The sequence below is a fragment of the Moschus berezovskii genome, chromosome 11 (genome assembly GCF_049115385.1).
Source record: "Moschus berezovskii isolate FMDL1 chromosome 11, NW_MosBer_1.0, whole genome shotgun sequence".
Lineage (NCBI taxonomy): Eukaryota > Metazoa > Chordata > Mammalia > Artiodactyla > Moschidae > Moschus > Moschus berezovskii.
The window spans coordinates 46,397,319-46,425,126 of record NC_142470.1 but is presented as its reverse complement, the minus strand read 5'-3'; the positions used below and the strand labels follow the sequence as shown (position 1 = coordinate 46,425,126).

The window sequence follows — 27,808 nt, the reverse complement described above, 5'->3', positions numbered from 1 at the left end:
CAGCCCCTGAGCCCTCCGTTTTTGTGCACCTTCAGCACCAAACATGATGTCTCTGAGAGTTATATGATGTCCAGCTTGTTTTGCTTGGGGTGTGGAGGACAGAAGAGAGTGGTTCTGACCAACAGCCCTGGTTCCACTCGGAGCCTCACTCTTGGGGAATGAAGGGAAGAAGGTGAGATGATGAGTTATTTGCTGTCTCCCGAATACATCTGTCTTCTCTCTCTTCCTTCCCCGTACCTCCTCTTCTTACAAACATATATTCAGTGCTGAGTGTGCACAAGGCATGTTGAATCTGACTGTCACCGGCCCTCAAGGAGAGTCGAGTCTAGTGGGGAGCAAGCAGTGAGTGTGGTCAAGCATGGTAGGGATCTGTGAGATCTCAGAGATGGGTGGCTGTATCAGATGGGGGGCTTCTTGGAGGTGGTCCTCTTTGAGCTGAGTCTGAGGGATAAACAGAGTTAACAAGAGAGGGTGAATAATAGGGGAGAGGTTTCTGCTGGTGGGAAGGGCCCTACTCAGACCATCCCCCCACTGCCTGCTTGTGTTAAGTTGGTCTACGAACCTTTACCTCTGGTTCCTCATGAGTTACTCATTACCCTGCACTCAGGGTGTGCGCAAACTTCTTTCCTCCTGTTACTCTGGCCCAACCCCCAACCCTCGAACCTAAATCCCTAAATTGGTAGAGAAAACTTTTTCCCCCATTACTCTAATCCCCCGACCTGTCGAATGGGAAGTTCTAGAACTCTTTGCACTGAATTTGCTCTCTGCTCAAATGAACTTTCCTTAAAAACAGTTACCTCTGCAGGGGACTGCCCCAGGGATTCTCAACCCCACCCCTGGCACAGGTGGCCAGGGACCTCCAGAAACACAGCTGCTCATCCTGAGGTCACAGCAGGGGCAAATTCTGACTTACAGAAGCTGCACCTCCTGGTCTGCCTTTCAGATCTTGGCTTATTTAGCAAACTCTGAGTGCTTGCTCTGTGCTGGGCTCTGTTCTAAGTACTTCATGAGCATTAAGTCTTTTAATCCTCATAACAATCTTGTTGTCTTCATTTTACAGATAAGGACCCTGAAGGCACAGTTTGCAGGTTAAGCAGTTTGCCCAAAGTCACACGGTGAGTATAGCAGAGTGGGAGTTCACTCCTGGCCCACCTGGCTGTGCACTGTGTCCACTCAGTGACCATTCTGTAGCACTAGGGCACTGTTTCTTGACCAGGGCTCCGGGGCCAGACTGGGTTACGATTTTGAGTTCTGGCTATGGGTAATCCAGAGGTCTGCATGCAAGCAGGGCACTGCCTCCTAAGGAAACCAGGCCATGTCCTTACTAGGGAAAACCACAGGGGTTTACCTTCTGTACTCAATCCCCAGAGTCTGCCTGAGCCTTGCCTGGGGCCGGAGGACCTCCACTCGGATCATGCTCATTCCTGCCACCTCACCTTGGCTCAGCCAGGCACCTGTGGAGAGGCCCCCACACTTCCCCATCTGCGTAGACCAGTGGTCCTCAACCAAGAGCAATTTTGCTCCCCAAAGGCTATGTGTTGATGTCGAGAGACATTTTCCACTGTTGTGACTAGAAGGTTGCTACTGGCACCCAGTGAGTTGAGGCCGAAGATGGTGCTAAATGGTGTTCTGAGAAGTATAGGATGAGGTCTCACAACAAAAGGATTACCTGGTCCAAAAAAATCAGTAGTGTGGAAGTAGAGAAGCTGACCTGGGCCCATCTCACAGCCTCCTTAAGGCTGGGGATCCTACACATACACGCACACACGCAGACACACACACATACACACATGTGCATACACACACACACACACAATCTGATTTCTGTCACAGTGGTGGTCCAGGGTCCTGGGGGAGGCTGGGAGAGCATGCATCCTCAAGCAAGCATCTCGTAGAGCCCACATGTCTTTCAGAACATGAAAGACAGTTTGCACTGCAGCTTCAAGTTCTTGGAAATAAGAATTTTGAGCTACTGACATGTAGCTAACGTGATTTTGTATCAGGCTCTGTACTAAGTAAGCATTTTACATCTTTTATCTTAGGTAATTTTCATAAGCCAGTCTTAGATGCTATTATTATCCTTATTTCAGAGATTGGGCAACTGAGGCTTAAAGAGGTTAAGGAACTTAACCTGTGTGTCAAGGTCACACAGCAAACAGGTGATGGGCCCAGGTTTCCAGCCGACCCAGGCAGACTGGCTGGCACTTGTGTACATACCTCGGCAAAGTCAAGATGGCACATTTCCAGGGAGAGCCCACCTGATACTCACCCTGGGCCTGCCGAAGGTAAGGGGCTTGGTGCCCTCTCGCTGGGATGGAGGGATGAGCACCCCTCCCTCCACTCTCAGCCAAGAGTCTGAGCTGGGCAAAGAGCAGCTTGACATGCCGTGGTTCTTAAAGAGGGAAGAGTGGAGAGAAGGGAGAGGCGGGTTGGTTTTGTACATGGACATTAAAGACAAAATCCCAGGGAGAGATGGGTGAAGAAGGCAGGCTTGGAAGCTCTTCATTATTTACTATAGCAGGGGAAAGAAAGGGAGGTTTGTTTCTCAGCCATAAATACTCTCCTTTGATCCCTGTGCATATCAGAGATAAATGAGTCACTTAGGCCTCAGAAATTAATGATTGTTCTAATTATTACCTTAAGTGACCTAGCCGCAGTAGTAATTCTCACCACTCCCTGCAAAGTAGCTGTGTCAGGGTTTGACCGGGGTTGGGGAAGAGACTGGATTGAAGTGGGAGTGATTTCCTTCAATGATGGAGCTCAGTCTGCAAAGAGGAAACTGGGCCTCAGTATTTAAGGCCAGAGAACAGTTAGACCCAAACCCCAACTTTTGGGCTTTACCTTCTGTCTTTGTCTTCAAGATCTTGTTGAATCCTGACCCCACTGAGCGGGTTGCACCAGAAATGTCTGCAGAGTGCAGGGCCATCGGAAAGCAAGAGGACATTTGGTGCAAAGTTAACATGACCTTTCGAAGGCCCCTTCCCATTCAGATTCGAGGAAGAGCTTTGAAGTTTCCTTTGTGTGCATGTTTTCATAGCCCTGATCCTGCCGTACTGGAATTAGCCTGCAACCCTGCCCATCCCTGGAGATTTATTTCCCAACTACAAAAATCTAGAAAAATACTGCAAGCCCCACCCACCAACCCAAGCCACTGATTTGCTTTTTCCTCAGGCTAAAATACAAAGGAGAATTCAGAACACCCACCAGGAGACATGCTGTACGTGTTTATAGTTTCTCTAGAGTCATTCTGATGACCCCCTAGAACTCAGATTTCAGGGCAGGAGCTTGCAAGATGTGTGTGCCAGGAGGTGGGGCGAGCATGGTAAGAAGGGGAAGGGTGAGAGAACAGATTGTCCCTGAAGCCTCCAAGCTGTGGGCCAGGGCCCGGGAAGTATCAGTAAGAGCTGCAGAGAATAAAAGCAGGTGGACTGAGCCTTTCTAGTCATACTGAATGAACCAACCACTGCATTTTGTGTAGACAAACATCAGTCTCAGGAATCTTTGCTGTTCTGAGCGTCACAAAAGGGCCTCTGCTGTCATATTGGCCAAGCCCATCAGAAAGTCAGTAATCAGTAAGTCAGTACTGAAGTGGCGGAGGGGCTCAGAGGGAGCAAGGAGTGGAGGAAGAAGACTGAAACAGATAGATGTCCAGAGGGAAGCTGGAATCCCAAAGCAGCCTTAGATTTTGCTTACCTGATTTGCTTTTCAAAGTAAAGACTCTGAGCAATAGTGCCATCTTGTGGCCATGAGGAGGACTTACAGTCTCTCTGTCTCCCTCCCTCTTTCCTTCTCTGTCTCTCTATTGGGCACATAAATAGATCACATAATGGGAAGTGGTAATAAGTGTAAGGAAGAGAAATCGAGTGAGGGAATTGTAAGGCTAGTTCAGGTTCTCAGGTAGTAATTGACCAGGCACAACTTTTATAAGCAGTTGACATCTGCTCAGAAGCCTGAATGAGGTGAGAGAGCTGAGCCATGCAAAGTCCTGAAGCCTCTTGTGGATCTTCTCAGGGCTGTGGCTCCAGCAGAAGCAGCTGTAGGAGATGATACGGAGGTGATCTAGGGGTCTGGAGTCCAGGGGCTAAGAATAGATCTCATATACATCCCTTCTCTGGCCAGCCCTGTCATTGGCATCCAAAGATACCTTTAGAGAAATCTACCTGCTCAGGACCCACAGATCGCATGGGGAGGCCATGTTTTCCATAGTCAGGTCAGGCTGACTATGGAAAAGGTCCCCAGTCAGGACATTTTCTGGCTCCCATCCTTCCAAATACAGAAGCTGACTTTTTCCTTCGGATGGAGAAACTTAATTAACATGCAATAAGAAAATGACAATTTCTAGAGTCTCAAATGAAAGATGTCCCTAAAACTCCATAAAAATAGAACTGACCCCATTTCTTAGGGCTTCATTTCTGCTTTGTCTCGTTCTTATTTTTTTAGCAACATTTAATTTTTTTAAACAAATAATATGTATTCATAGTTTCAGATTCAATAGTGTTGGGTCAGGGTTGTTCGTAATACAAAAGGAGCATCCTTCCTACTTCCTCGTCCCTTTCTCCACAGGCAAGCACATCTAGTACTTTTGGGTATGTCTTCCCCTATTTGAGAATTTGACTTTTTTTTAATTGGTGGAAAATTGCTTTATAATTTTGTGTTAGTTTCTGTCATACAACAACGTGAATCAGTCATAATTATATAGATATCCCTTCTCTCCTAAGCCTTGCCTGCTTACCCCATCCTGTCCCTCTAGGTAATCACAGAGTGCCAGACTAGGCTCCCTGTGTTATTTATCAACTTCCCACTAGCTATCTGTTTTACGTGATAGTGTATATATGTCAATGCCACTTTCTCAATTCGTCCTACCCTCTCCTTCCCCTGCTATAAGTCCGTTCCCTGAGGTTCATCAGTACCATTTTTCTAGCTTCCATGCGACTTAGCAGCAGCAGCATACATATAAATATATATATGAGTGAGTGAGGTCGCTCAGTCGTGTCCGACTCTTTGCGACCCCATGGACTGTAGCCCACCAGACTCCTCTCTCCATGGGATTCTCCAGGCAAGAATACTGGAGTGGGTTGCCATTTCCTTAACATATACATATATATATGTATATGTTAATACAAAATACTTGTTTTTCTCTTTCTGACTTAACTTACTCTGTGTAAGAAGCTCTAGATTCATCCACCTCATTACAACTGACTCAAATTCATTCCTTTTGATGGCTGAGTAATAATCCATTGTATAAATGTACCACAACTTCTTTATCCATTCATCTTTCCATGGACATTTAGGTTGCTTCTATGTCCTGGCTATTGTTAATATTGCTGCAATGAACATTGGGGTACATATGTCTTTTAGAATTGTGGTTTTCTCAGGGTATATGCCAGTAGTGGGATTGCTGGGTCATATGGTAGATTTATTTCTAGTTTTTAAAGGAATCTCCATACTGTTTTCCATAATGGCTGTATCAGTTTACATTCCCACCAACAGTGCAGGAGGGCTTCTTTTTATCCACATCCTCTCCAGCATATATTGTTTGTAGATTTTTTGATGATAGCAATTCTGATTGGTATGAGGAGAAACCTCATTGTAGTTTTGACTTGAATTTCTCTAATAATGAACAATATTGAGCATCTTTTCATGGTTTTATTGGCCATCTGTAAGTCTTTGGAGAAATGTTTGTTTGGATCTTCTGTGCATTTTTTGATTAGGTTGTTTGTTTTTCTGATATTGAACTGTATGAACTGCTTATATATTTTGGAGATTAACCCTTTGTCAGTTACTTTATTTGCAATTATTTGCTCCCATTCTGAGAGTTGTGTTTTCATCTTGCTTATTGTTTCTTTTGCTGTGCAGAAGCATTTAAGTTTAATTAGGTCCCACTTGTTTATTTTTGCTTTTATTTCCATTAATCTTGGAGGTGGGTCAGAGAGAATCGTGCTGCGATTTATGTCAGAGTGTACTGCCTGTGTTTACAGTTTCTGGCCTTACATTTAAGTCTTTAATCCATTTTGAGGTTTTTTTTGTGTGTATGTGTAGGGTGTTAGGAAGTGTTCTAATTTCATTCTTTTATATGTAACTGTCCAGTTTTCCACTTGTTGAAGATGCTATCTTTTTCTCCATTGTATATTCTTGCCTCCTTTGTCAAAGATACAGCGCCCATAGGTGTGTGGGTTTGTCTCTTATTCCATTGGTCTATATTTCTGTTTTTGTGCCAGTACCATACTGTCTTGATGACTGCAGCTTTATAGTATAATTTGAAGCCAGGGCCAGCTCTGTTTTTCCTTATCAAAATGGCTTTGGCTATTTGGGGGTCTTTTGTGTTTCCATACAAATTGTGAAATTTTTTGTTCTAGTTCTGTGAAAAATGCCATTGGTAATTTGATAGGGATTGCACTGAATCTGTAGATTGCTTTGGGGCAGTATGGTCATTTTGATAACATTGATTTTTCCAGTCCAAGAACATGGTATATCTCTCCATCTGTTTGAGTTGTCTTTGATTTTGTTCATCAGTGGCTTACAGTTTTTTGCATACGGGTTGTCTCTTTAGGTAGGTTTCTTCTTAGGTATTTTATTCTTTTTGTTGCAATGATGAATGAGATTGTTTCCTCAATTTCTTTTTCTGATTTTTCATTGTTAGTGTGTAGGAATTCAAGGGATTTCTGTGTATTAATTTTGTATCCTGTAACTTTACTAAATTCATTGATTAGCTCTTGTAGGTTTTTTTGTTTGTGTGTGGTGTTATCTGCAAATAGTGAGAGTTTTACTTATTCTTTTCCAATCCGGTTTCCTTTTATTTCTTTTTCTTCTCTGATTTCCATGGCTTGGACTTCCAAAACTATACTGAATAATAGTGAGGAGACTGGGCACCCTGGTTCCTGATCTTAGAGGAAATGCTTTCAGTTTTCAACCATTGAGAATAGTGCTTGCCATGGGTTTGTCATATATGGCTTTTATTATGTTGAGGTAGGTTCCTTCTTTGCTGATTTTATGGACAGGTTTGTATTTTTTTTTCAATCACAAATCGGTGTTGAATTTTGTTGAAAGCTCTCTCTGCATCTAATGTGATGATCATATGGTTTTTATCTTTCACTTTGTTAATATGGTGTATCACATTGATTGATTTGTATATATTGAAGAATCCTTGCATCCCTGAGGTAAATCCCATTTGATCATGGTGTATGATTCTTTAATGTGTTGTTGGAATCTGTTTGCAAGAACTTTGTTGAAGATTTTTGCATTGATGTTCATCAGTGACATTGGCCTGTAATTTTCTTTTTCTGTGGTATCTTTGGTTTTGGTATCAGGGCGATGGTAGCCTCGTAAAATGAGTTTGGGAATTTTCCTCCTTCAGCAACTTTTGAGAATGGTTGAGCAGGATAGGTGTTACCTCTTCTCTGAACTTTTGGTGGAATTCACCTGTGAAGCCCTCTGGCCCTGGGCTTTTGTTTGTTGAAAGATTTTTGATCAGAGTTTCAACTTCAGTGTTTGTGATTAGTCTGTTCATATTTTCTGTTTCTTCCTGGTTCAGTTTTGGAAGATTGTACTTTTCTAAGAACTTGTCCATTTCTTCCAGGTTGTCCATTTTATTGGCATACGGTTGCTCATACGGTCTCATATGATCCTTTGTATTTCTTCATTGCTTGTTGTAACTTCTTTTTCATTTCTAATCTTATTGATTTTTCTCCCTTTTTATCTTGATGAGTCTGGCTGACAGCTTGTCAATTTTGTTTAATCTTCTCAAAGAATCAGCTTTTAGTTTTATTGATATTTGCTATTGTTTCCTCCCTTTCCTTTTAATTTATTTCAGCTCTGGATCTTTATGATTTCTTAGCTTGTACTAGCTTTGGGGGTTTTTTGTTCTTTTTTTTCTAGTTGCTTTAGGTGTAGGGTTTGGTTGTTTATTTGATGTTTTTCTTATTTTTTGAGGTAGGCTTGTATTGTTATAACCTGCCCTCTTAGCACTGCTTTTATTGCATCCCGTAGGTTTTGAGTTGTTTTGTTTTCATTGTCATTTGTTTTTAGATATTTTAAAATTTCCTCTTTGATTTCTTCAGCAACCTCTTGGCTATTTAGAAGCACATTGTTTAGCCTTCATGTGTCTGTGTTTTGTACAAGTTTTTAATTTTTTTCACCCTGTAATTGATGTCTAATCTTATGGCATTGTGGTCAGAAAAAAATGCCTGATACAATTTCAGTTTTCTTAAATTTACCAAGGCTTGATTTGTGACCCAAGATGTGATCTATCCTAGAGAATGTTCTGTGTGGACTTGAGAAAAAAGTGTAGTCTGCTGTTTTTAGATGGAATGTCCTCTAGGTCTTCCAATAGATAGACCTAATTTAAGGCTTGTGTTTCCTTCTTAATTTTCTGTTTGGATGACCTGTTCATTGATGTTAGTGGGGTGTTAAAGTCCCCCAATACTACTGTGTCAATGTTGATTCCCCCTTTGATAGTTGTTAGCATTTTCCATATGTATTGAGGTACTCTTATGTTGGGTACATGTATTTATAATTGTTATATCTTCTTGGATTGATCCCTTGATCATTATGTACTATCCTTCTTTGTCTCTTGTAACAGTCTTTATTTTTAAATCTATTTTATCTGATATGAGTATTGCTACTCCCATTTTCTTTTGATTTTCATTTGCATAGAATATCTTTTTCCATCCCCTCATTTCAGTCTGTATGTGTCCCAAGGTCTGAACTGGGTCTCTTGTAGACAGTATATTTAGAGGTCCTGTCTGTATCTATTCAGCCAGTCTGCTTTTTGGTTGGAGCATTTAATCCATTTACATTTAAGGTAATTGTTGATATAGGGCTTCCCTGATAGCTCAGTTGGTAAAGAATCCACCCTCAATGCAGAGACCTTGGTTCGATTCCTGGGTCAGGAAGATTCCCTGGAGAAGGGAAAGGCTACCCACTCCAGTATTCTGGCCTGGAGAATTCCATGGATGGTATAGTCCATGGGGTGACAAAGAGTCGGATACGACTGAGAGACTTTCACTTTCACAATTGTTGATATGTCTTATCCTATTACTATTTACGTTAGGTTTGGGTTTGTTTTTGTAGGTCTTTTCTTTCTCTTGTGTTTCCTGTCTAGAGAAGTTCTTTTAGCATTTGTTGTAGAGCTGGTTTGGTCGTTGTAAATTCTCTTCACTTTTGCTTATCTGTAAAGCTTTTGATTTGATTCATCAAATCTGAATGAGATCCTTGCTGGGTAGAGGAATCTTGACTGTAGGTTTTTTCCTTTCATCACTTTAAGTGTATCCTGCCACTTCCTTCTGGTCTACAGAGTTTTTGCAGAAAGATCAGCTGTTAACCTTATGGGGATTCCCGTATATGTTACTTGTGGCTTTTCCCTTGGAGTTTTTAATATTTTTTCTTTGTGTTTAATTTTTGTTAGTTTGATTAATTTGTGTCTTGATGTGTTTCTTTTTGAAAGTGAAAGTCGTTCAGTCATGTCTGACTTTTTGCGACCCCATGGACTATACAGTGCTTGGAATTCTCTAGGCCAGAATACTAGAGTGGGTTAGCCTTTCCCTTCTCCAGGGGTTCTTCCCAACCCAGAGATCGAACCCAGGTCTCCTGCATTGCAGGTAGATTCTTTACCAGCTGAGCCACTATCCCATAAGGCACTCTGTGGGCTTCCTGGACTTAGGTGGCTATTTCTTCTCCCATACTAGGAAAGTTTTCAACTGTAATCTCCTCAAATATTTTCTCATACCCTTTCTTTTCTATTCTTCTTCTGGGACCACTTTAATTCAAATATTGCTGCACTTTAATGTTATCCTAGAGGTTTCTGAGCTTGTCCTCATTTCTTTTCTTTCTTTTTCCTCTGTTCTGCTCTGCTTTAGTTATTTCCACCATTATGTCTTCCAGCTCACATATCAGTTCTTTTGCTTCAGTTATTCTACTGTTGTTTCCCTCTAGTGTATTTCTTATTTCAGCTATTATGTTGTTCATTGTTGATTGTCTAGATCCTTGTTCAGTTCAGTTGAGTGGCTCAGTCGTGTCCGACTCTTTGCAACCCCATGAATCACAGCACGCCAGGCCTCCCTGTCCATCACCAACTCCCGGAGTTCACTCAAACTCATGTCCATCGAGTTCGTGATGCCATCCACCATCTCATTCTCTGTCATCCCCTTCTCCTCCCACCCCCAGTCCCTCCCAGCATCAGAGTCTTTTCCAGTGAGTCAACTCTTCGCATGAGGTGGCCAAAGTATTGGAGTTTCAGCTTTAGCATCAGTCCTTCCAAAGAACACCCAGGATTGATCTCCTTTAGAATGGATGGGTTGGATCTCCTTGCAGTCCAAGGGACTCTCAAGAGTCTTCTCCAACACCACAGTTAGTGAAGTGAAAATCACTCAGTCGTGTCTGAATCTTGTGACCCATGGACTGTAACCTGCCAGGCTCCTCTGTCCATGGAATTTCCCAGGCAAGAATACTGGAGTGGGTTGCCATTTTCCTACTCCAAGGTACTTGTAGGTTCTTGTTAAATGTTTCTTGTATCTTCTCATCCATCAGTTCAGTTCAGTTGCTCAGTCATGTCCGACTCTTTGCAACCCCATGGACTGCAGTACACCAGGCCTCCCTGTTCATCACCAACTGCTGCAGTTTACCCAAACTCATATCCATTGAGTCAGTGATATCATCCAACCATCTCATCCTCTTCGTCCCCTTCTTCTCCAGCCTTCAATCTTTCCCAGCATCAGGGTCTTTTTCAAAGATTCAACTCTTCGCATGAGGTGGCCAAAGTATTGGAGTTTCAGCTTCAGCATCATTCCTTCCAATGATTTCCTTTAGGATGGACTGGTTGGATCTCCTTGCAGTCCAAGGGACTCTCAAGAGTCTTCTCCAACACCACAGTTTAAAAGCATCAATTTTTCAGTGCTCAGCTTTCTTTGTAGTCCAACTCTCACATCAATACATGACTACTGGAAAAACCATAGCCTTGACTAGCCTTTGTTGGCAAAGTAACGTCTTTGCTTTTTAATAAGCTGTCTAGGTTGGTCTTAATTTTTCTTCCAAGGAGCAAGTGTCTTTTAGTTTCATGGCTGCAGTCACCATCTGCAGTGATTTTGGAGCCCCCAAAATAAAAAGTCTGTCACTGTTTCCACTGTTTCCCCATCTATTTTCCATGAAGTGATGGGACCGGATGCCATGATCCTAGTTTTCTGAATGTTGAGATTTAAGCCAACTTTTTCACACTCCTCTTTCACTTTCATCAAGAGCCTCTCTAGTTCTTCTCTTTCTGCCATAAGGGTGGTGTCATCTGCATATCTAAGGTTATTGATATTTCTCCCAGCAATCTTGATTCCAGCTTGTGCTTCATCCAGTCCAGCATTTCGCATGATGTGCTCTTCACATATGTTAAATAAGCAGGGTGACAAGATACAGCTTTGACGTACTCCTTTCCCTATTTTGAACCAGTCTGTTATTCCATGTCCAGTTCTAACTGTTGCTTCCTGACCTGCATACAGATTTCTCAGGAGGCAGGCCAGATGGTCTGGTATTCCCTTCTCTTGAAGAATTTTCCACAGTTTTTTGTGATCTGCATAGTCAAAGGCTTTGGCATAATCAATAAAGCAGAAGTTTTCCTGGAACTCTCTTGCTTTTTTGATGATCTGACAGACGTTGGCAATTTAATCTCTGGTTCTTCTGCCTTTATTGAATCCAGCTTGAACATCTGGAAGTTCACTGTTCACATACTGTTGAAGCCTGGCTTGGAGAATTTTAAGCATTACTTTGAAAGTTATGACCAACCTTGATAGTATATTAAAAAGCAGAGACATTACTTTGCCAACCAAGGTCCGTCTAGTCAAGGCAATGGTTTTTCCTGTGGTCATGTATGGATGTGAGAGTTGGACTGTGAAGAAGGCTGATCGCCGAAGAATCAATGCTTTTGAACTGTGGTGCTGGAGAAGACTCTTGAGAGTCCCTTATACTGCAAGGAGATCCAACCAGTCCATTCTAGAGGAGATCAATCCTGGATGTTCATTGGAGGGACTGATGCTAAAGCTGAAACTCCAATACTTTGGCCACCTCATGCGACGAGTTGACTCACTGGAAAAGACTCTGATGCTGGGAAAGGTTGGGGGCGGGAGGAGAAGGGGACGACAGAGAATGAGATGGCTGGATGGCATCACCGACTCTGTGGACGTGAGTTTGAGTGTACTCCGGGAGTTGGTGATGGATAGGGAAGCCTGGCGTGCTGTGATTCATGGGGTCGCGGAGAGTCGGACACGACTGAGCGACTGAACTGAACTGAACTGAACTTGCTAGCATGTGAGATGAGTGCAATTGTGTAGTAGTTTGAGCATTCTTTGGCATTGCCTTTCTTTGGGATTGGAATGAAAACTGACCTTTTCCAGTCCTGTGGCCCGTGCTGAATTTTCCAAATTTGCTGGCATATTGAGGGCAGCACTTTCACAGTATCATCCTTTAGGATTTGAAATAGTTCAACTGGAATTCCATCACCTCCACTAGCTTTGTTCATAGTGATGTTTCCTAAGGCCCATTTGACTTCACATTCCAGGTTGTCTGACTCTAGGTGAGTGATCACACCATCGTGGTTATCTGGGTCATGAAGATCTTTTTCTGTATAGTTCTTCTGTGTATTCTTGCCACCTCTTCTTAATATCTTCTGCTTCTATGAGGTCCATACCATTTCTGTCCTTTATTGAGCCCATCTTTGCATGAAAATTTCCCTTGATATCTCTAGTTTTCTTGAAGAGATCTCTAGTCTTGCCCATTCTATTGTTTTCCTCTATTTCTTTTTCTCTATTTCTCATCCATGCCTCCAGTCTATTTATCTGTGCCTCCATTTTATTTCCAGGATTTGGATCATCTTTACTATAATTACTCTGAATATTTTTTCAGGTAGATTGCCTATTTCCCCTTCATTTGTTTGGTCTGGTGGGTTTTTACCATGCTCCTTCATCTGCTGCATGTTTTTCTGTCTTTTCATTTTATTTAATATACTGTGTTTGGGGTCTTCTTCCTCAGGTTGAAAGGTTATAGTTCCTCTTACTTGTGGAGACTATCCCCAGTGTGTGGGATTGGACCAGTACCTCGTGAAGGTTTCTTGGTTGGGGGGACTGGTTCCTGTGTTCTGGTGGGTAGAGCTGGATCTTGTCTCTCTAAAGGATAATGCCACACCAAGTGGTGTCTTGTGGGGTGTCTGTGAGCTTGGTGTGACTGGCAGCCTGTCTGCTAATGGGTAGGGCTGTGTTCCTATTTTGCTAGTTGTTTGGCATAGGGCATCTGGCACTGGACCTTACTGGCCTTTAGGTGTGGCCAGGTCTTAGTGTTGAGCCTTTGGGGAAGCTCTCACCAATTTGTATTCCATGCAATCAGGGGTTCTCTGGTGTTTCAGCACCCTGAATTCAGGTATCAGAGCCGATTTGAGGAACCACCTCAGAGGTTCAGGCCTGAACCCTTGCTGGAGCACCAAGACTCCACAAGCCTCACAGGGCAGAAGGGAAAAGAAAGAAGGAAATGGGGAAAAAAATCAAACCAACCTACAAACAAAAAAAGAACAGATAGACAGAACCCCAAAACAGATGGAAAAAGCAACACTAATCAGACAGGATCACACAAAGAAACTCACACTCACAAAAAGAAAAGAAAAAGAAAAGAATAAGAGGGAACCAAAAAAGAAAAGAGCAATCAAATCAATAAACTAACCCATAAATGAAAAGAAACACTAGACTAGAAAACAAACAAAAACTAGAGTAGCAAAAATACAAAACCAAAAACATGGACAAAATGCAATATAACAAAAAGGTGGTATAGAAAAAGGAAGCAAATGAAGTGAATTTATTTAAAAATAAAACATTAAAAAAGGAAAAAGGAAGTAAAGGTAAAAAGGATTATTTTTAAAAAAGGAACAACAATAGAACAAAATGAAAAAGAAAAAACAAAAATTGTGCATATAGAGAGTGATAGTAAGAAGAATATAATCCTATGATGTCAGTTGTCACCACACAGTGTGCTCCAGTCAATCTGCCTTCTCAGGAAGTCTTCCAATATTTCTAGGATGGCCTCTCGACCTGCTGTGGGAGCTGTGGGGTCAGTTCAGTCTCAGATCTGGCCTTGCTCCAGCTTGTACTTGCTCTCAGAGCCCACAGTTGCCCCCGGTGTCCACAGTCTCAGGTTCATTTCAGGGATTTCATCTGCTGTACCTCTGGCTGGAGGAGTGACTTCCCTTCCTCTTCTTCGGTCTTTGGTGCACCTTCTACAGCCTTTGGTGTGCTGCTTTGGTTTTGGCCCTACCTCTACTTGTAGGCCACCCTCTGGTATTTGCTCCCTGCCCAGACAAAATGGGGTGAAGGCTGAGGCTTACTAGGGCTCACTTGCTCAGTCAGGCTGGGAGAGGGAGGGTTATGGCAACCACAATTGGGATGTGCAGTGAGTGCTTGCAGAGGTAGAGGTCTAGTGGATGATGCTATGATCTGAGTTGGGTCGTGCCCTTTCCCAGAGGAACTGGCTCTGAGTTATGGGTTGCGAGCCAGAGCCAACCTGCTTATGCTCCCAGGAGAGTGTGGGTAGTGACCTGCACCTGCTCACAGCTTGGCAGCCGCTGTGGTAGCCCTCATGCCTACCTCTGGGGCCACAGGCTCCAGTTCCATGCTGCCCCTCACCTCTGGGGTCAAAGATTGCAGCCAGCTTATCCCACCTTGTGAAGGTGAGGTCCTGCAGTCTGGGAGCACACAGTTAGAGGGTCCTTGGAGTTAGAGGGTCCCATGATAATGATCTCTTGCCTCTCTGGCAGGCCCAGCCTCTTTTCCCTGGAGTCTCTTGGCTGTGTTTTACTAGCCCCTTCAGAGTATCTTCACAGCAATCAACCCAAGTCTTCTCCCTGGGGTCTGACCTCCAAAGCCTGAGCCTCAGCACACAGACCTCAGTTGCTGGGCAGGTGTGCAAACTGCTTCTCGGGTGGGAAGTGCTGGTCGGGAATGATCTCTGTAGTGGAGTCTCTCTGTTTTGCCTTCTGAGCACCTGTTGCTGCATTCCCCTCTGAGGTTCTGGAGCTCCCCGATCCCTGCCAGAGAAGGGGTTTCTGAGTGTGCAGAAACTTTTCCTCCTCACCACTGCCTTCCCGAGGAGCAGGACCCATCTGGTTTCCTTTTAAGTCTCCTTTTCTTATTGCTGTTTCCCTACCACTTTATAAAGAGATGATTGTTGTTCAGTCACTCAGTTGTCTCTGACTCTTTGCGACTCCATGGACTGCTGCACGCCAGGCTTCCCTGTCCTTCACCATCTCCTGAAGTTTGCGTAAATTCATGTCCATTGAGTCAGTGATGCCATCCAACCATCTCGTCCTCTGTCGTCCCCTTCTCCTCCTGCCTTCAATCTTTCCCAGCATCACGGTCTTTTCCAATGAGTCAGCTCTTTGCATCAAGTGGCCAAAGTATTGTAGCTTCATCTTCAGCATCAGTCCTTCCAGTGAATATTCAGGGTTAATTTCCTTTAGGATTGACTGGTTTAATCTCCTTGTAGTCCAGTGACAGTCTTCTCCAACACCACAGTTTCAAAGCATCAATTCTTTGTTGCTCAGCCTTCTTTATATGGAGGTAGGCTTGCCTTTTTGGAAGCCTGAGGTCTTCTGCCACCCTTCAGGAGGTGTTCTGTAGAAACAGTTACACTTGCAGCTGTATTTCTGATGTATTTGTAGGGGAGGAAGATGATCTCCACATCTTACTCTTCCTCCATCTTCCACCAGGCTTGAGAAGTTGACTTTTGATGTAAGAAATCCAACATGCTTTGCTGTCTGGCTCAGTGTTTTCTGAGGCCAAAATTGTGGCCAGTGGTGATTCCACAGCTCTGCCTTTACTTGCATCAAACAGTACAGATCTCCTGCTGAATGTCCCAACTAAGAATGCAAAGGTGAAAAAAAAAAAGTCTTTCAGAGAGAGAGAATGCCCGTGTTCAAGATCTGCTTGTTGGCCAGTTCGTGCTCCAGGCTGGCTTGCTCTTGCCCCTTGCTCATTTCACAAATGGCACACAGTGTCCAGGTGTGTTTTGTTCCATTTCCAGGTTGACAAACAGAGCACAGTTTTCAGGTGTGCTTACAAAATATCACCTGGAACATTATTTGGCGGTAGGGAGGAGGGAACTAGGCTTTTATTCTTGATTTTGAAGCATTATAGTCTCTGTAGGCAGGGAGCCAGTTGCTTACAAGTAAAACTGCTCCAAACGAGATTGTTATCACAGCCCATTTGGGTTGGCTTTTCTAGCACTTGAGTCAACAAGAATGAGTCAGGAGCTTCCAGAGTGGCCTCTGGGTAGATGAGGTGACTGGTTTAATCAGGTTCTTTGACTCAGAAGGTCTGAAATGCCCACAACAAGCAGCCTGAGGACCTGATAGCTTTTTTCAGCATTTGCATTCACAGTCCTGTGCAAGGGGCCCCTGTCTTTTCCCAGAGAGTATTCTATAGCCTGGGTGGTGGCCAGATCAAATGACTGCTACCAAAATAAAATAACCAAAGCAAAACAAAGGCCCATTGGAATGTTACGAAACAGTGAATTCAATCTTTTCATTTTTGTGGTTTTGGTGACTGTTTTATTTGGGCGTGTCCTTGACAGTTGATGGTTTCAGAGGGTTCTAGCCAAGAAGAAGTCCTTTGATGAAAAAGTGTAAGTTGCTCCTTGTAACATTCCCAGTGTGAGGGAACTTGGGCTGACTGTAGCTCCAAGCTCTTCCTCTGGGCTCTTCAAGGTCAGTGTCTCCTGCTTAGGTATGTTTGGCAGGTCAGTTTGCTCAGGCAATACTGTCTTGTCACAGCTCTCTACAAGGGGCAACTTCCTGGGTCTGGGAAAGTCCCTGGGAGGAGCTTTGTCTTTGGTTCAGCCTGTACCTGGGCCTGTGGGTAGGGAGGATGGGCTGGTCACTGCTGCCTTGAAGCTAACCCAGTCGGGCCTGGATCACAAGCTCTAATAGACTCACTGAGAGTCCAAACATTGGTTACCAGGGCAAAGCAGGATGTAGCCGTCCCCTCCCTGCCATTGCCACCTCTCCAGTAAGGGCGAGGATAACATTTGCCTCTGTGCGGTTTTCAGTTTTAGGAAGATGGAGGCTGGGAGTTGGGGGCACGGAGAAGCCTGGAAATTTTGATAAGGGCTTAGAGCAGGATTCTTGGGTTGCTGCCCACAGGTTGTCTGTAAACCACGGCAACATTTCCTGAAGGCAGTTTGGTGATATGTATCATGCCCAGGTCCCTTCGGGCTTATTGTGAGTTATCAGTTACTGTTAAGTTTTAAGATTACCCTTTTTCATTCTTAAAAATGTCCTGCTTTGGGGGATTAGTGGTGTGACCACCCAGTATTTGGGGTACCTTTGGGAAATGTATCCTAAGATTGTTTACAAAGATGTAGCTTCAGAGATGTTTAGCACAGGGCTACTAGGCACCAAGAAAAGTTAGAGATAAATTATATGTCCTACAATAAACAATTAATTAAATTAGTTAAGTACATTATAGTTCCTCCACATAGTGGAATGCTAGGTAGCCATTAAAAATGAAACGTAGCAAAATAGAAAATAGCATAAGAATACTTGCATATTATTAAGGAAAATTACTAAACACCATGTTTTATATATACAGATAGATACGCTTTAACCTCTGAGCTACCAGGGAAGCCAATACAGATAGATAGGTATCTATATAGTTATGGTATTAATCAAACCTAGTTTACAAAGAAAAAGAAACATATGCATTTAACAAAGGATTGAATGAATATATACTAAATTGTTTGTGGTTATCTCTGGAAAGTGGGGGCTTCCCTGGTGGCTCAGTGGTAAAGAATTCACCTGCAGTGCAAGAGACCCAGGTTTGATCCATGAGTTGGGCAGATCCCCTGCAGGAGGGCATGGCAACCCACTCCAGTATTCTTGCCTGGAGAATCCCATGGACAGAGCCTGGTGGGCTACAGTCCATAGGGGAACAAAGAGTCAGACACAACTGAAGCAACTGAGCCCCACGCACACTGGGAAGTGGGTTAGAAGTGGTTCCTATATTCTCCTTTATGCTTTGTTTGTGATTCTAAATTTTCTACAATGAATGTGTAGAAGATTAGTGACCAGAGATATGCACATCCTAATCCTTAGTCTGTGAATATGTTAGCTTACATGGCAAAAGGGATTTAAGTTTGCAGATGAAGTTGTCACTGCTAATCAGTTGACCTGGAGAAGCAGAGAGCTGATGGAATAATCCAAGTGGGCTCAATGTCATCACGTGCATGCTCAGTTGCCTCAGTCATGTCCAACTCTTTGCAACCCCATGGACTGTAGCCCACCAGGCTCCTCTGTCCACAGGATTTCCCAGACAGAATACTGGAATGGGTTGCCATTTTCTCCTCCAGGGGATCTTCCTGACCCAGGGATCAAACCTGTGTCTCCTGAATCTCCTTCATTGGCAGGTGAATTTGTTACTGCTAAACTACCTGGGAAGCTCAGTTTCATCACAGGGGTCTCTAAATGTGGAAGAGGAAGGCAGAAGAGAGATGCCTTGGGAGAAAAGCTCCACCATCTATTGAAGATGGAAGGGAGCATGGAGCCCAGAAATGCCAGTGACTCATGGAAGCTGGAAAAGGAGAGAGAACGAGTTCTCTCCTAGAGCCTCTGGAAAAGGAATTCAGCCCTGCTGACACTCTGATTTTACCCCAGGGAGATCTGTTCTGGACTTCTGACATCTAAAACTTTAAGATGTTAAACTTCTGTTGTTTTAATCTTCTAGGTCTATGGAAGTTGGTTACAGCAGCAATAGGAAACTTACACAACAAATTTCTTTTTCGAAAAGTCAGGAAAAAGATGATAAAGTCATCTTAGAAGAAATGTTTAGAAATCGCTCTTTATAATTTAAACCAACAGCCATCCGAGGAGGAGGTGGAGGAGCTAGGAGGAGGCCTGGCACAATCTTTTTCCTACAAAAAAATCTGCAGGAAGTGCCCATAGGCATAGTTGGCTATTGGTTTCTTATTAGTAGAAAATAATAATGCAAGGGAGAAGTAAATAATCTGAGGGGGCCAGTAGCCTGAGAACTGTCCTACAGCAGGGCACAGTGAATTGTACAAAATGGGGCAAAAGCAATGAGAACTTGGTTCTCCCAGAGGGGGTGAACCAGGGAGCTGCTGCTTTTGTGAACTCTGGGATTAGGAAAGGAAACCATGCTTGAAAGGAAACCCTTGTCAAGTGACAAGTGAGTGGAAACTGATGGGTTGTTGTGCTGGCTTGTGCTGGCAAATCCCATTCTGGCACCAAGGAATAGAAAAGGTGTGATGGGCACGGCCCATGGGGAGGTTTTCCAGCCCCACCCAGGCAGGGAGATGAGCGTGTTTGCTGTCTTGCCCATTCTGAACTGTTCACTGAAGCACTCTCATGTCGGAGAGTTCAGAGGATCCTTTCTTAGATAAAATCCTTTCCTGTTTACTTTGAAGGAAAATTTTATTTATCTTTTTGGCTGTGCTGGGTCTTAGTTGCGACCGGTGGGATCTAGTTCCCTGACCAGGGATCAAACCTGGGACCCCTGCATTGGGAGTGTGGCGTCTTAGCCACTGGGCCACTAGGGAAGTCTCTGAAGGAGCTTTTAAGGAGATGCCAGACCATTAGCAAAGGCTATAATGAATAAGGCATCTATAAATGGAAACAGCACTTTTTTGCTTTGTTCAGTTCAGTTCAGTTCAGTTGCTCAGTCGTGACCGACTCTTTGCGACCCCATGAATCACAGTACGCCAGGCCTCCCTGTCCATCACCAACTCCCGGAGTTCACTCAAACTCATGTCCATCAAGTCAGTGATGCCACCCAGCCATCTCATTCTCTGTCATCCCCTTCTCCTCCCGCCCCCAATCCTTTTCCAGTGAGTCAACTCTTTGCATGAGGTGGCCAAAGTATTGGAGTTTCAGCTTTAGCATCAGTCCTTCCAATGAACACCCAGGACTGATCTCCTTTAGAATGGACTGGTTGGATCTCCTTGCAGTCCAAGGGACTCTCAAGAGTCTTCTCCAACACCACAGTTCAAAAGCATCAATTCTTCGGTGATCAGCTTTCTTCGCAGTCCAACTCTCACATCCATACATGACCACTGGAAAAACCATAGCCTTGACTAGATGGACCTTTGTTGGCAAAGTAATGTCTCTGCTTTTTAATATACTATCTAGATTGGTCATAACTTTCCTTCCAAGGAGTAAGTGTCTTTTAATTTCATGGCTGCAATCAGCATCCGCAGTGATTTTGGAGCCCCCAAAAATAAAGTCTGACACTGTTTCCATTGTTTCCCCATCTATTTCCCATGAAGTGATGGGACCAGATACCATGATCTTTGTTTTCTGAATGTTGAGCTTCAAGCCAACCTTTTCACTCTCCTCTTTCATCAAGAGGATTTTTAGTTCCTCTTCACTTTCTGCCATAATGGTGGTGTCATCTGCATATCTGAGGTTATTGATATTTCTCCCAACAATCTTGATTCCAGCTTGTGCTTCTTCCAGCCCAGCGTTCCTCATGATTTACTCTGCATATAAGTTAAACAAGCAGGGTGACAATATGCAACCTTTGTTAGTGGGTCCAAAACCACTTCCCTTTCTGGAACAGAGAGGACTCTGTGGAGGTGGGTGCTAAGCCAGGGCCACTCACTCCACAGGCCACCACCTCCACTGTGTGTCTCTCAGCCCTGGACACGAGGCAGGGTACTTCCTCTCCTGGTCAGGTCCCCAGGCGTTCACCTCCTGTTGCTATCCTGGAGGCTCAGTCAGTCCACAAAAGTGCTGAACATTCATAATTACTTGGTCAGTGAGGCTTCATTTTATTTGCTCAAGCTGTACGTGCCACAAATTCCAGAAGGTGACACCTTTTCCTCGTATTTCAGATTTTGATGACCAAGTGGTTTTTTTTATTCATGCTGTTCATTATTGCCTGTGTGTGTTTAAAAACCTCAACATATCATACATGCGAAGTAATATGTGTTATGTACCTAGAACCATGCTTGAGTACCCCCCACCTCTTAGGACACTTACTGCTACCTTTTAAGTCTCCTGTGGTTCCCCTTCTCAGAGAGGTAGCCCGGGGATCACTGGGCCAGAAATTCTGATGTAGACGATCTCTGGCCACTTTGTTGGCCAACACTGGCCACCATGCCAGCAAGAATCAGGGGCGTGTAACCAGAAGTATTTTCAGCCTCCAAGCATTTCTCTTAGCTGGGTGTTTAATGAAGACCTGTCCCCCTGAGCTTTCCACACTGGGCTTGAGTAGAAATAAATCTTCCCTAAGACTTGAATTTCAGCACATCATTCTTTTGTTTTCCTTCACAGCGTTACCACCTTTATATGCATTCCAATATAATATGCCATTTACTTTTGCTAGTTTTTAACAATGTGTATAATAGAATGTAGTCCTCTTCTGTGATGCTTTTTTTCCCTCAGTATTGTGTTTTTGATACCCAGCCCTGCTGTGGCATGTCATCTTACATCTCAGGCAGGCCCCTTCTCAGCCTTCATAATTCCTGTGACCCTGAAGGCTGAAGGGCCATGGGCTTGGGGTTTGCCTTTGTCCAAACATCCTGCTGGAGACCCCCTTTCTTTCTCATTACCCTCCTCTTGTCTCCTTCTCTGCATCTTCCACTATAACTTCCTTCAAGTGCAAAGACCACCCCCTACCATTCCCACCCACGCACCCACACTGGTGCATCCACGCACAGGGTGTTTGGAGACAAATGCACGACCATAATGATTACTTGGAGAGGGTTAACAACTGTGACTCTTCTACTTTGCTTGCTCTCCACTCGGCTGTGCTAGGCAGAGACGTCGTGCTGGTCCTGGCAGGGTCTGCTGATCACCAGCACCTGTCTGCACTTCCCCTGTGGGGCCAGGACCTGGGCCAGTGGACACATTTGGGCCACCAATCACACTTGTTCGAGAAGAAGCCATCTAAGCTGCTGGAATATGTGGCAGGTTTCCTGGGAAGTGGCTAAACTGCCTTTTGCCAATGTAATGAAAAACAGAGGCTTGGAGTGCTGGGTGGAGCCTAGGACATGCTTGTCTTGGATCGATGGGGCTGAGGGACAGAGGGAGGGTGCCTCAGACAGTGAATGAGCCTGGCTCTGCACAGTGCAGAGGCCTTATTGTTGTTCAGTCCCTAAGCCGTGTCTGACTCTTGGTGACCCTATAGACTGCAGCACGCCAGGCTTCCCTGTCCTTCACCATCTCCCAGAGTTTGCTCAAACTCAGGTCCACTGAGTCAATGATGTTATCTGACCATCTCATCCTCTGTCACCCACTTCTCCTTTTGCCTTGAATCTTTTCCAGCATCAGAGTCTTTTCCAATGAGTCAGCTTTTCACATCAGGTGGCCAAAGTATTGGAGCTTCAGCATCAGTCCTTCCTGTGAATATTCAGGGTTGATTTCCTTTAGGATTCACTGGTTTGATCTTCTTGATGTCCAAGGGACTCTCAAGTCTTCTCCAGCACCAACAGAGGCCTTGGTGAGAAAATAAAGGCCCAGGGCCCCTGCCGCCCAGAGCTTGGAATTTGTAAATGACTGCTTGTGTGTACAAACTGAAGGCTTTGCTAGGTCAGCCAGGACCGCCTAGTGAGGGCATGTGGGATGAGCCTGACTGAGTTGTCAAGGGATGCTTCAGAGGAAGAGAAACACTGGGTCTTACAGGGTGAATGGGAATCTGAACGTCAGAAGAGGGCGTTGCAGGCAGAGGAAATGTCTAGTACTGAGGCCTGAGAGGGTTCTGCAGGCTGCAGAGGATCCACTTACACAAACCACCTGGAGTTGGCAAATTCAGAAAGACAGGAAGCAGAAGGGTGGTTGTCTGGGTCTGAGGAGGGGGATGGGGAGTTCGTGTTTAATGGGTACAGTCGCAGTTTTGCAAGATGAACAGTTCTGTGGATTGATGGTGGTGATGGTTGTACTCCATTATAAATGTACTTAATGCCACTGGATGAAGAGTGCACCACTTAAAAATGGTTAAGATGGAATATATATATGTGAAAAGTGAAAGTCGCTTAGTCGTGTCTGACTCTTTGCAACTCCATGGACTGTAGCCTGCCAGGCTCCCCTGTCCATGGGATTCTCTAGGCAAGAATACTGGAGTAGGTAGCCATTCCCTTCTCCAGGGGATCTTCCCAACCCAGGGGCCGAGCCCAGTCTTCTGCATTGCAGGCAGATTCTTAACTGTCTGAGTCACCATGTAGAATATAGGATTGTGCTTCCCAGGTGGCATAGGGGTAAAGAATCCACCTGCCAGTGCTGGAGACATGGATTCAATTCCTGGTTCGGGAAGATCCCGTGGAGTAGGAAATGGCAACCCACTCCACTAGTCTTGCCTGAAAAAGTCCATGGACAGAGGAGCCTGTCAGGCTTCAGTCCCTGGGGTCACAAAGAGTTGGACATGACTGAGTGGCTAAGCATACACACACATACACTTTGGGTCAGCCAAAAAATTCATTTGGTTATGGAAAGGTTATAGAAAAAACCCAAATTTTTGGCTGACCCAATATATTATTTCCAAGCATGGAAGTTGCTTGGTCTAGGGTGTGGCACTGAGCAGGCCCTTTGGAGAGGGGGTGGGGGGCATTCTGTGGGGGTAGGAGTGGCCTGAGGTAGACCCAGGAACATGTAGGCAGGTGTCTGTGAGCCAGGCCTTCTGTGCCAGGCCAGGGGAGGGATTAGCAGGGTATGCCCTGTCTTGCATCTTGGGAAGATCATTTTGAAGCTGTGTGGAGGGATTCGAACTGGAATCAGGGCACCAGTTAGGAGACTGTCCGGAAAATGATTTTGAAGTCCAGACTGGTAAGTCAGACAAAGCCAAGGGAGACACCAGGGTTCAACAGGGCAGCATTTTAGTGTCTATATAGATGTATGGTCCTGAGAACCTCGAGAAATATGTTAAGAATGACACTCAAAATTCTAGAGATAGAAGAAGATGTTTACACTATTTAGAGAGCCAGGGAAATGCAGAGCCCAATCCAGTGATGAAGCCCACGGGCTGTAGTCTGACTTGAAATTGTAAGCAGTGGTGACATTTTTCTAAGGAAGGCAGACTCCTTCTTACAGTGACTCTGCAGGGGCAGATACAGAGGGTTGATGTGTCCTTTCAGAGTTGTTGTTCAGTTGCTAAGTCATGTTCGATTCTTTGTGACCCCCATGTAAGGCAGCACTCCCGGCTTCCCTATCCTTCAGTATCTCCTGTAGTTTGCTCAAACTCATGTCCATTGAGACAGTAATGCCATCCAACCATCTTATTCTCTGTTGTCCCCTGCTCCTCCCGCCCTCAATCTTTCCTAGCATCAGGGTCTTTTCCAATGAGTCGTCTCTTTGCATCAGGTGGCCAAAGTATAGGAGCTTCAGCTTCAGTCCTTCCAATGAATATTCAGGGTTGATTTCCTTTAGGATTGACTGGTTTGATCTCCAAGGGACTCTCAAGAGTCTTCTACAGCACCACAGTTTGAAAGCATTCATTCTTTGGTGTTCAGCCTTCTTTATGGTTCAACTCCCACATCTTAAAAAAATATCAAGGCCCTGCCTGGGTGTCACCCCTAGACATTCTGACTGACTTGGTGTTGAGTGGGGTCAGGTGACATTAATATACAGACATCAGCAATGAGAGTTGCTTAACACCTGGCTGACTACCTGGTGTTTCTGTCGGGGATGAACCCCATCTGCCTGGTTTCTGGCACATGTTCTGCCTTGAATCTGTTGTGTTGGCCCAAGGAGAGAGGACAAAGGAGAATGCTGCTCTTGGTATGTCATTGAGTAGTGTATTTCTGGCAGGCCAGGATTTAAAAGCTTCAGGTGAAGAGTGAATTTTCTGCTGTTTCCTTCTTCTATCTCTAGTCTCTCTGGGGTCTTAATGGCCCATGATGACATCATATCCCGGCAGTCACTAGATACGCATAAGGGTTTCCCAGTGGGTGTGAGTTCCTAAAGCTAGGGGTCATTTCTGGATGGTAGCGTTACATAGCAGCAGGCTGTGTGGAATCTTGGTCCTGCCATAGTTCTGAGCTCTTAATGTAGAGATTCACAACTTGGACTTTCTCTTCTGCTTCTGGTTTGAGATGAGGTAAGACAAGTGTATAGAGTCATTAGGAAAACTAGCAATTAGAAAGAGATCTAGTGTCTGAACTGTGGGGCAGTTCCATGGACAAGGGCATTGGGGAGACCAGTGCAGTCATGGAAGGCTCCACAGAGGAGGTAAGACTTGAGTTGGAAGAACTTAGGTAAAGGGGTCAATAGAGGGTACTCTTTAGCAAAGGTGGGTGTAGATGATGAAAGAAGAGATGACAAAATTATGAACAAAGATCAGCTATTAGGATCCGTGTGGTGTATTAGGATACACACACACACACACACACACACACAGTCACATATGTATATTCGTTCTTTTTTGGATTCTTTTCTCATAGAGGTTATCACACAATATCAGGTAGAGTTCCCTGTGCTATACCGTAGGTCCTTGTTGATTACCTATTTTATGTATAGTCGTGTGTGTGTGTGTTCATCCCAAGTTTCTGTTCTATCCCTCCTCCCATTTTCCCTCTTTAGTAGCCATAAGTTTGTTTTCAATATCTTAAGTCTACTTCTGTAAGTTTCACTTGTATCTTTTTTAAAACTTAGATTCCATATATGAGTGATATTTGTCTTTCTCTGACTTACTTCCCTCAGTATGATAATCTCTAGGTCCATCCATGTTGCTATAAATAGCATTCAGTTCAGTTCAGTTCAGTCACTCAGTTGTGTCTGACTCTTTGCGACCCCATGAATCACAGCATGCCAGGCCTCCCTCACCTCCATTGAGTCGGTGATACCATCCAGCCATCTCATTCCCTATCGTCCCCTTCTCCTCCTGCCCCCAATCCCTCCCAGCATCAAAGTCTTTTCCAGTGAGTTTGCATGAGGTGGCCAAAGTATTGGAGCTTCAGCTTTAGCATCAGTCCTTCCAATGAACACCCAGGACTGATCTCCTTTAGAATGGACTGGTTGGATCTCCTTGCAGTCCAAGAGTCTTCTCCAATACCACAGTTCAAAAGCATCAATTCTTCGGCGATCAGCTTTCTTCACAGTCCAACTCTCACATCTATACATGACCACGGGAAAAACCATAGCCTTAACTAGACGGACCTTGGTTGGCAAAGTAATGTCTCTGCTTTTTAATATATTATCTAGGTTGGTCATAACTTTCCTTCCAAGGAGTAAGCGTCTTTTAATTTCATGGCTGCAATTAGCATCTGCAGTGATTTTGGAGCCCCAAAAAATAAAGTATGACACTGTTTCCACTGTTTCCCCATCTATTTCCCGTGAAGTGATGGGACCAGATCCCATGATCTTAGTTTTCTGAATGTAGAGCTTCACTTTATTCTTTTTCATGGCCAAGTAATATTCCATTGTGTTTATGTACCGCATCTTCTTTATCCTTTCCTCTGTTGATGGACATTTAGAGTAACAGGCTCTTATTCATGTACTTGGGCAACATTTATTGAACCACTGCCATTTCCTAGGTGCTACTCTCTGCTAAGCCCTGGGGATGCAGAGGTGCACTAAATCAAGGTGTGTACGTCCACGAAGCTTGTGTTCTAGTTGAGGGACAATTCATCAATTAAGCATAAAAATATCTAGTAGTTGTATATTTGAGGAGGAAAAATATAAGTGATGGGGAAGGGCCTTTTTTGGACTGTGATTAGAGAAGATTTATCAGAGGTGATACTCGAGCAGAAAGCTGGTTGAAATAAGGGAGAAAGTTACATGAACTTGAGGGAGATTGCCCCAGAAAGGGGGAACAGAAGTGCTGAATCCCTGAGGTCCCTGAGGTGGCAACAGAATGTTCTAAGAAGAGAATGGAAGCCAGTGCAAGGGGGAGAGAGGCAGTACTGGGAGACAATGGCTGGATCAAGAAAGGCCTTACTGATCCTGTTCAGGTGACTTGCCTGGGAGTAAGGGCAGCCTGCTGGAGGGTGTTGGTTTGCATGATGTGTGTCTCTCTGAACAAGAATCACTCTGAAGAATGGACCATTCCATGAGAGCAGAAGCAGGGAGAGCAAGTTAGAAAGGTATTAGAATAATCCATGCGAGAGATCTGGTATAGAGGTAGGAGGAAAAAGTAGTTTGATTGCAGGTGTTTCGAAGGAGGGAGCAAGAGGCCAAGTGGATGGATTCCTCTGGGGTGGAGAAGGCTCAGAGTGGCTTCTGAGTTTAGGTGACTAGAGACCCCCTTTGCTCTAGTCTAAAGGCCTCTGCCTGCAGTTCCACACCCACAGGAAGGATGCTAACAACCCAGAAGGGTTCCTTTCTCTCAACTCCACATTGGCCATAAGAGGCTGCCTCATAAGCTTTTTTCCTTATAAATGTCATCATTTTCCCATAACTGAACTGTGTTCTCAAGGCTACAGCTAAGTTTCTCTGAGTATCCCCACCCCATCCACTCCCAATAGAATAAAAACAGCTGTGAGAACATAGAAAATCATGCTATGGATTAAACCTTGGCTCAAACCCTGTGAAGCATAAATGGAGTCTTTTTTTGGTTTGCTGTTTTGCTTTTCTTGCAGTCTTAAAGTTTTTTTTTTTTTTTAAACTTTTATTTTGTATTGAGGTATAGCTGATTAACAGTGTTGGGATAGTTTCAGGTGAAGAGTGAAGGGACTTAGCCATACATACACATGTATCTATTTTCTCCCAAACACCCCTCCCATCCAGGCTGTCACATAACATCGAACAGTGTTTCATGTACTGTACAGTAAGTCCTTATTGGTTATCTGTTTTAAATATAGCAGTGTATACGTGTCCATCCCAAAGTCACTAACTTCCCCCATCCTTTCC

The 27,808-nt window shown here is 44.2% G+C and overlaps 1 protein-coding gene across 1 annotated transcript in view; it reads left to right on the top strand.

Moving 5' to 3' along the window:
- LOC148776135 (uncharacterized) overlaps positions 1-27,808 on the top strand; it is an 87,287-nt gene that overhangs the window by 56,483 nt on the left and 2,996 nt on the right. The window contains exon 3 of the mRNA XM_088841783.1: positions 1,061-1,115. Coding sequence (XP_088697909.1) covers positions 1,061-1,115 — 55 coding nt within the window. The remainder of the gene's footprint in view (positions 1-1,060; positions 1,116-27,808) is intronic.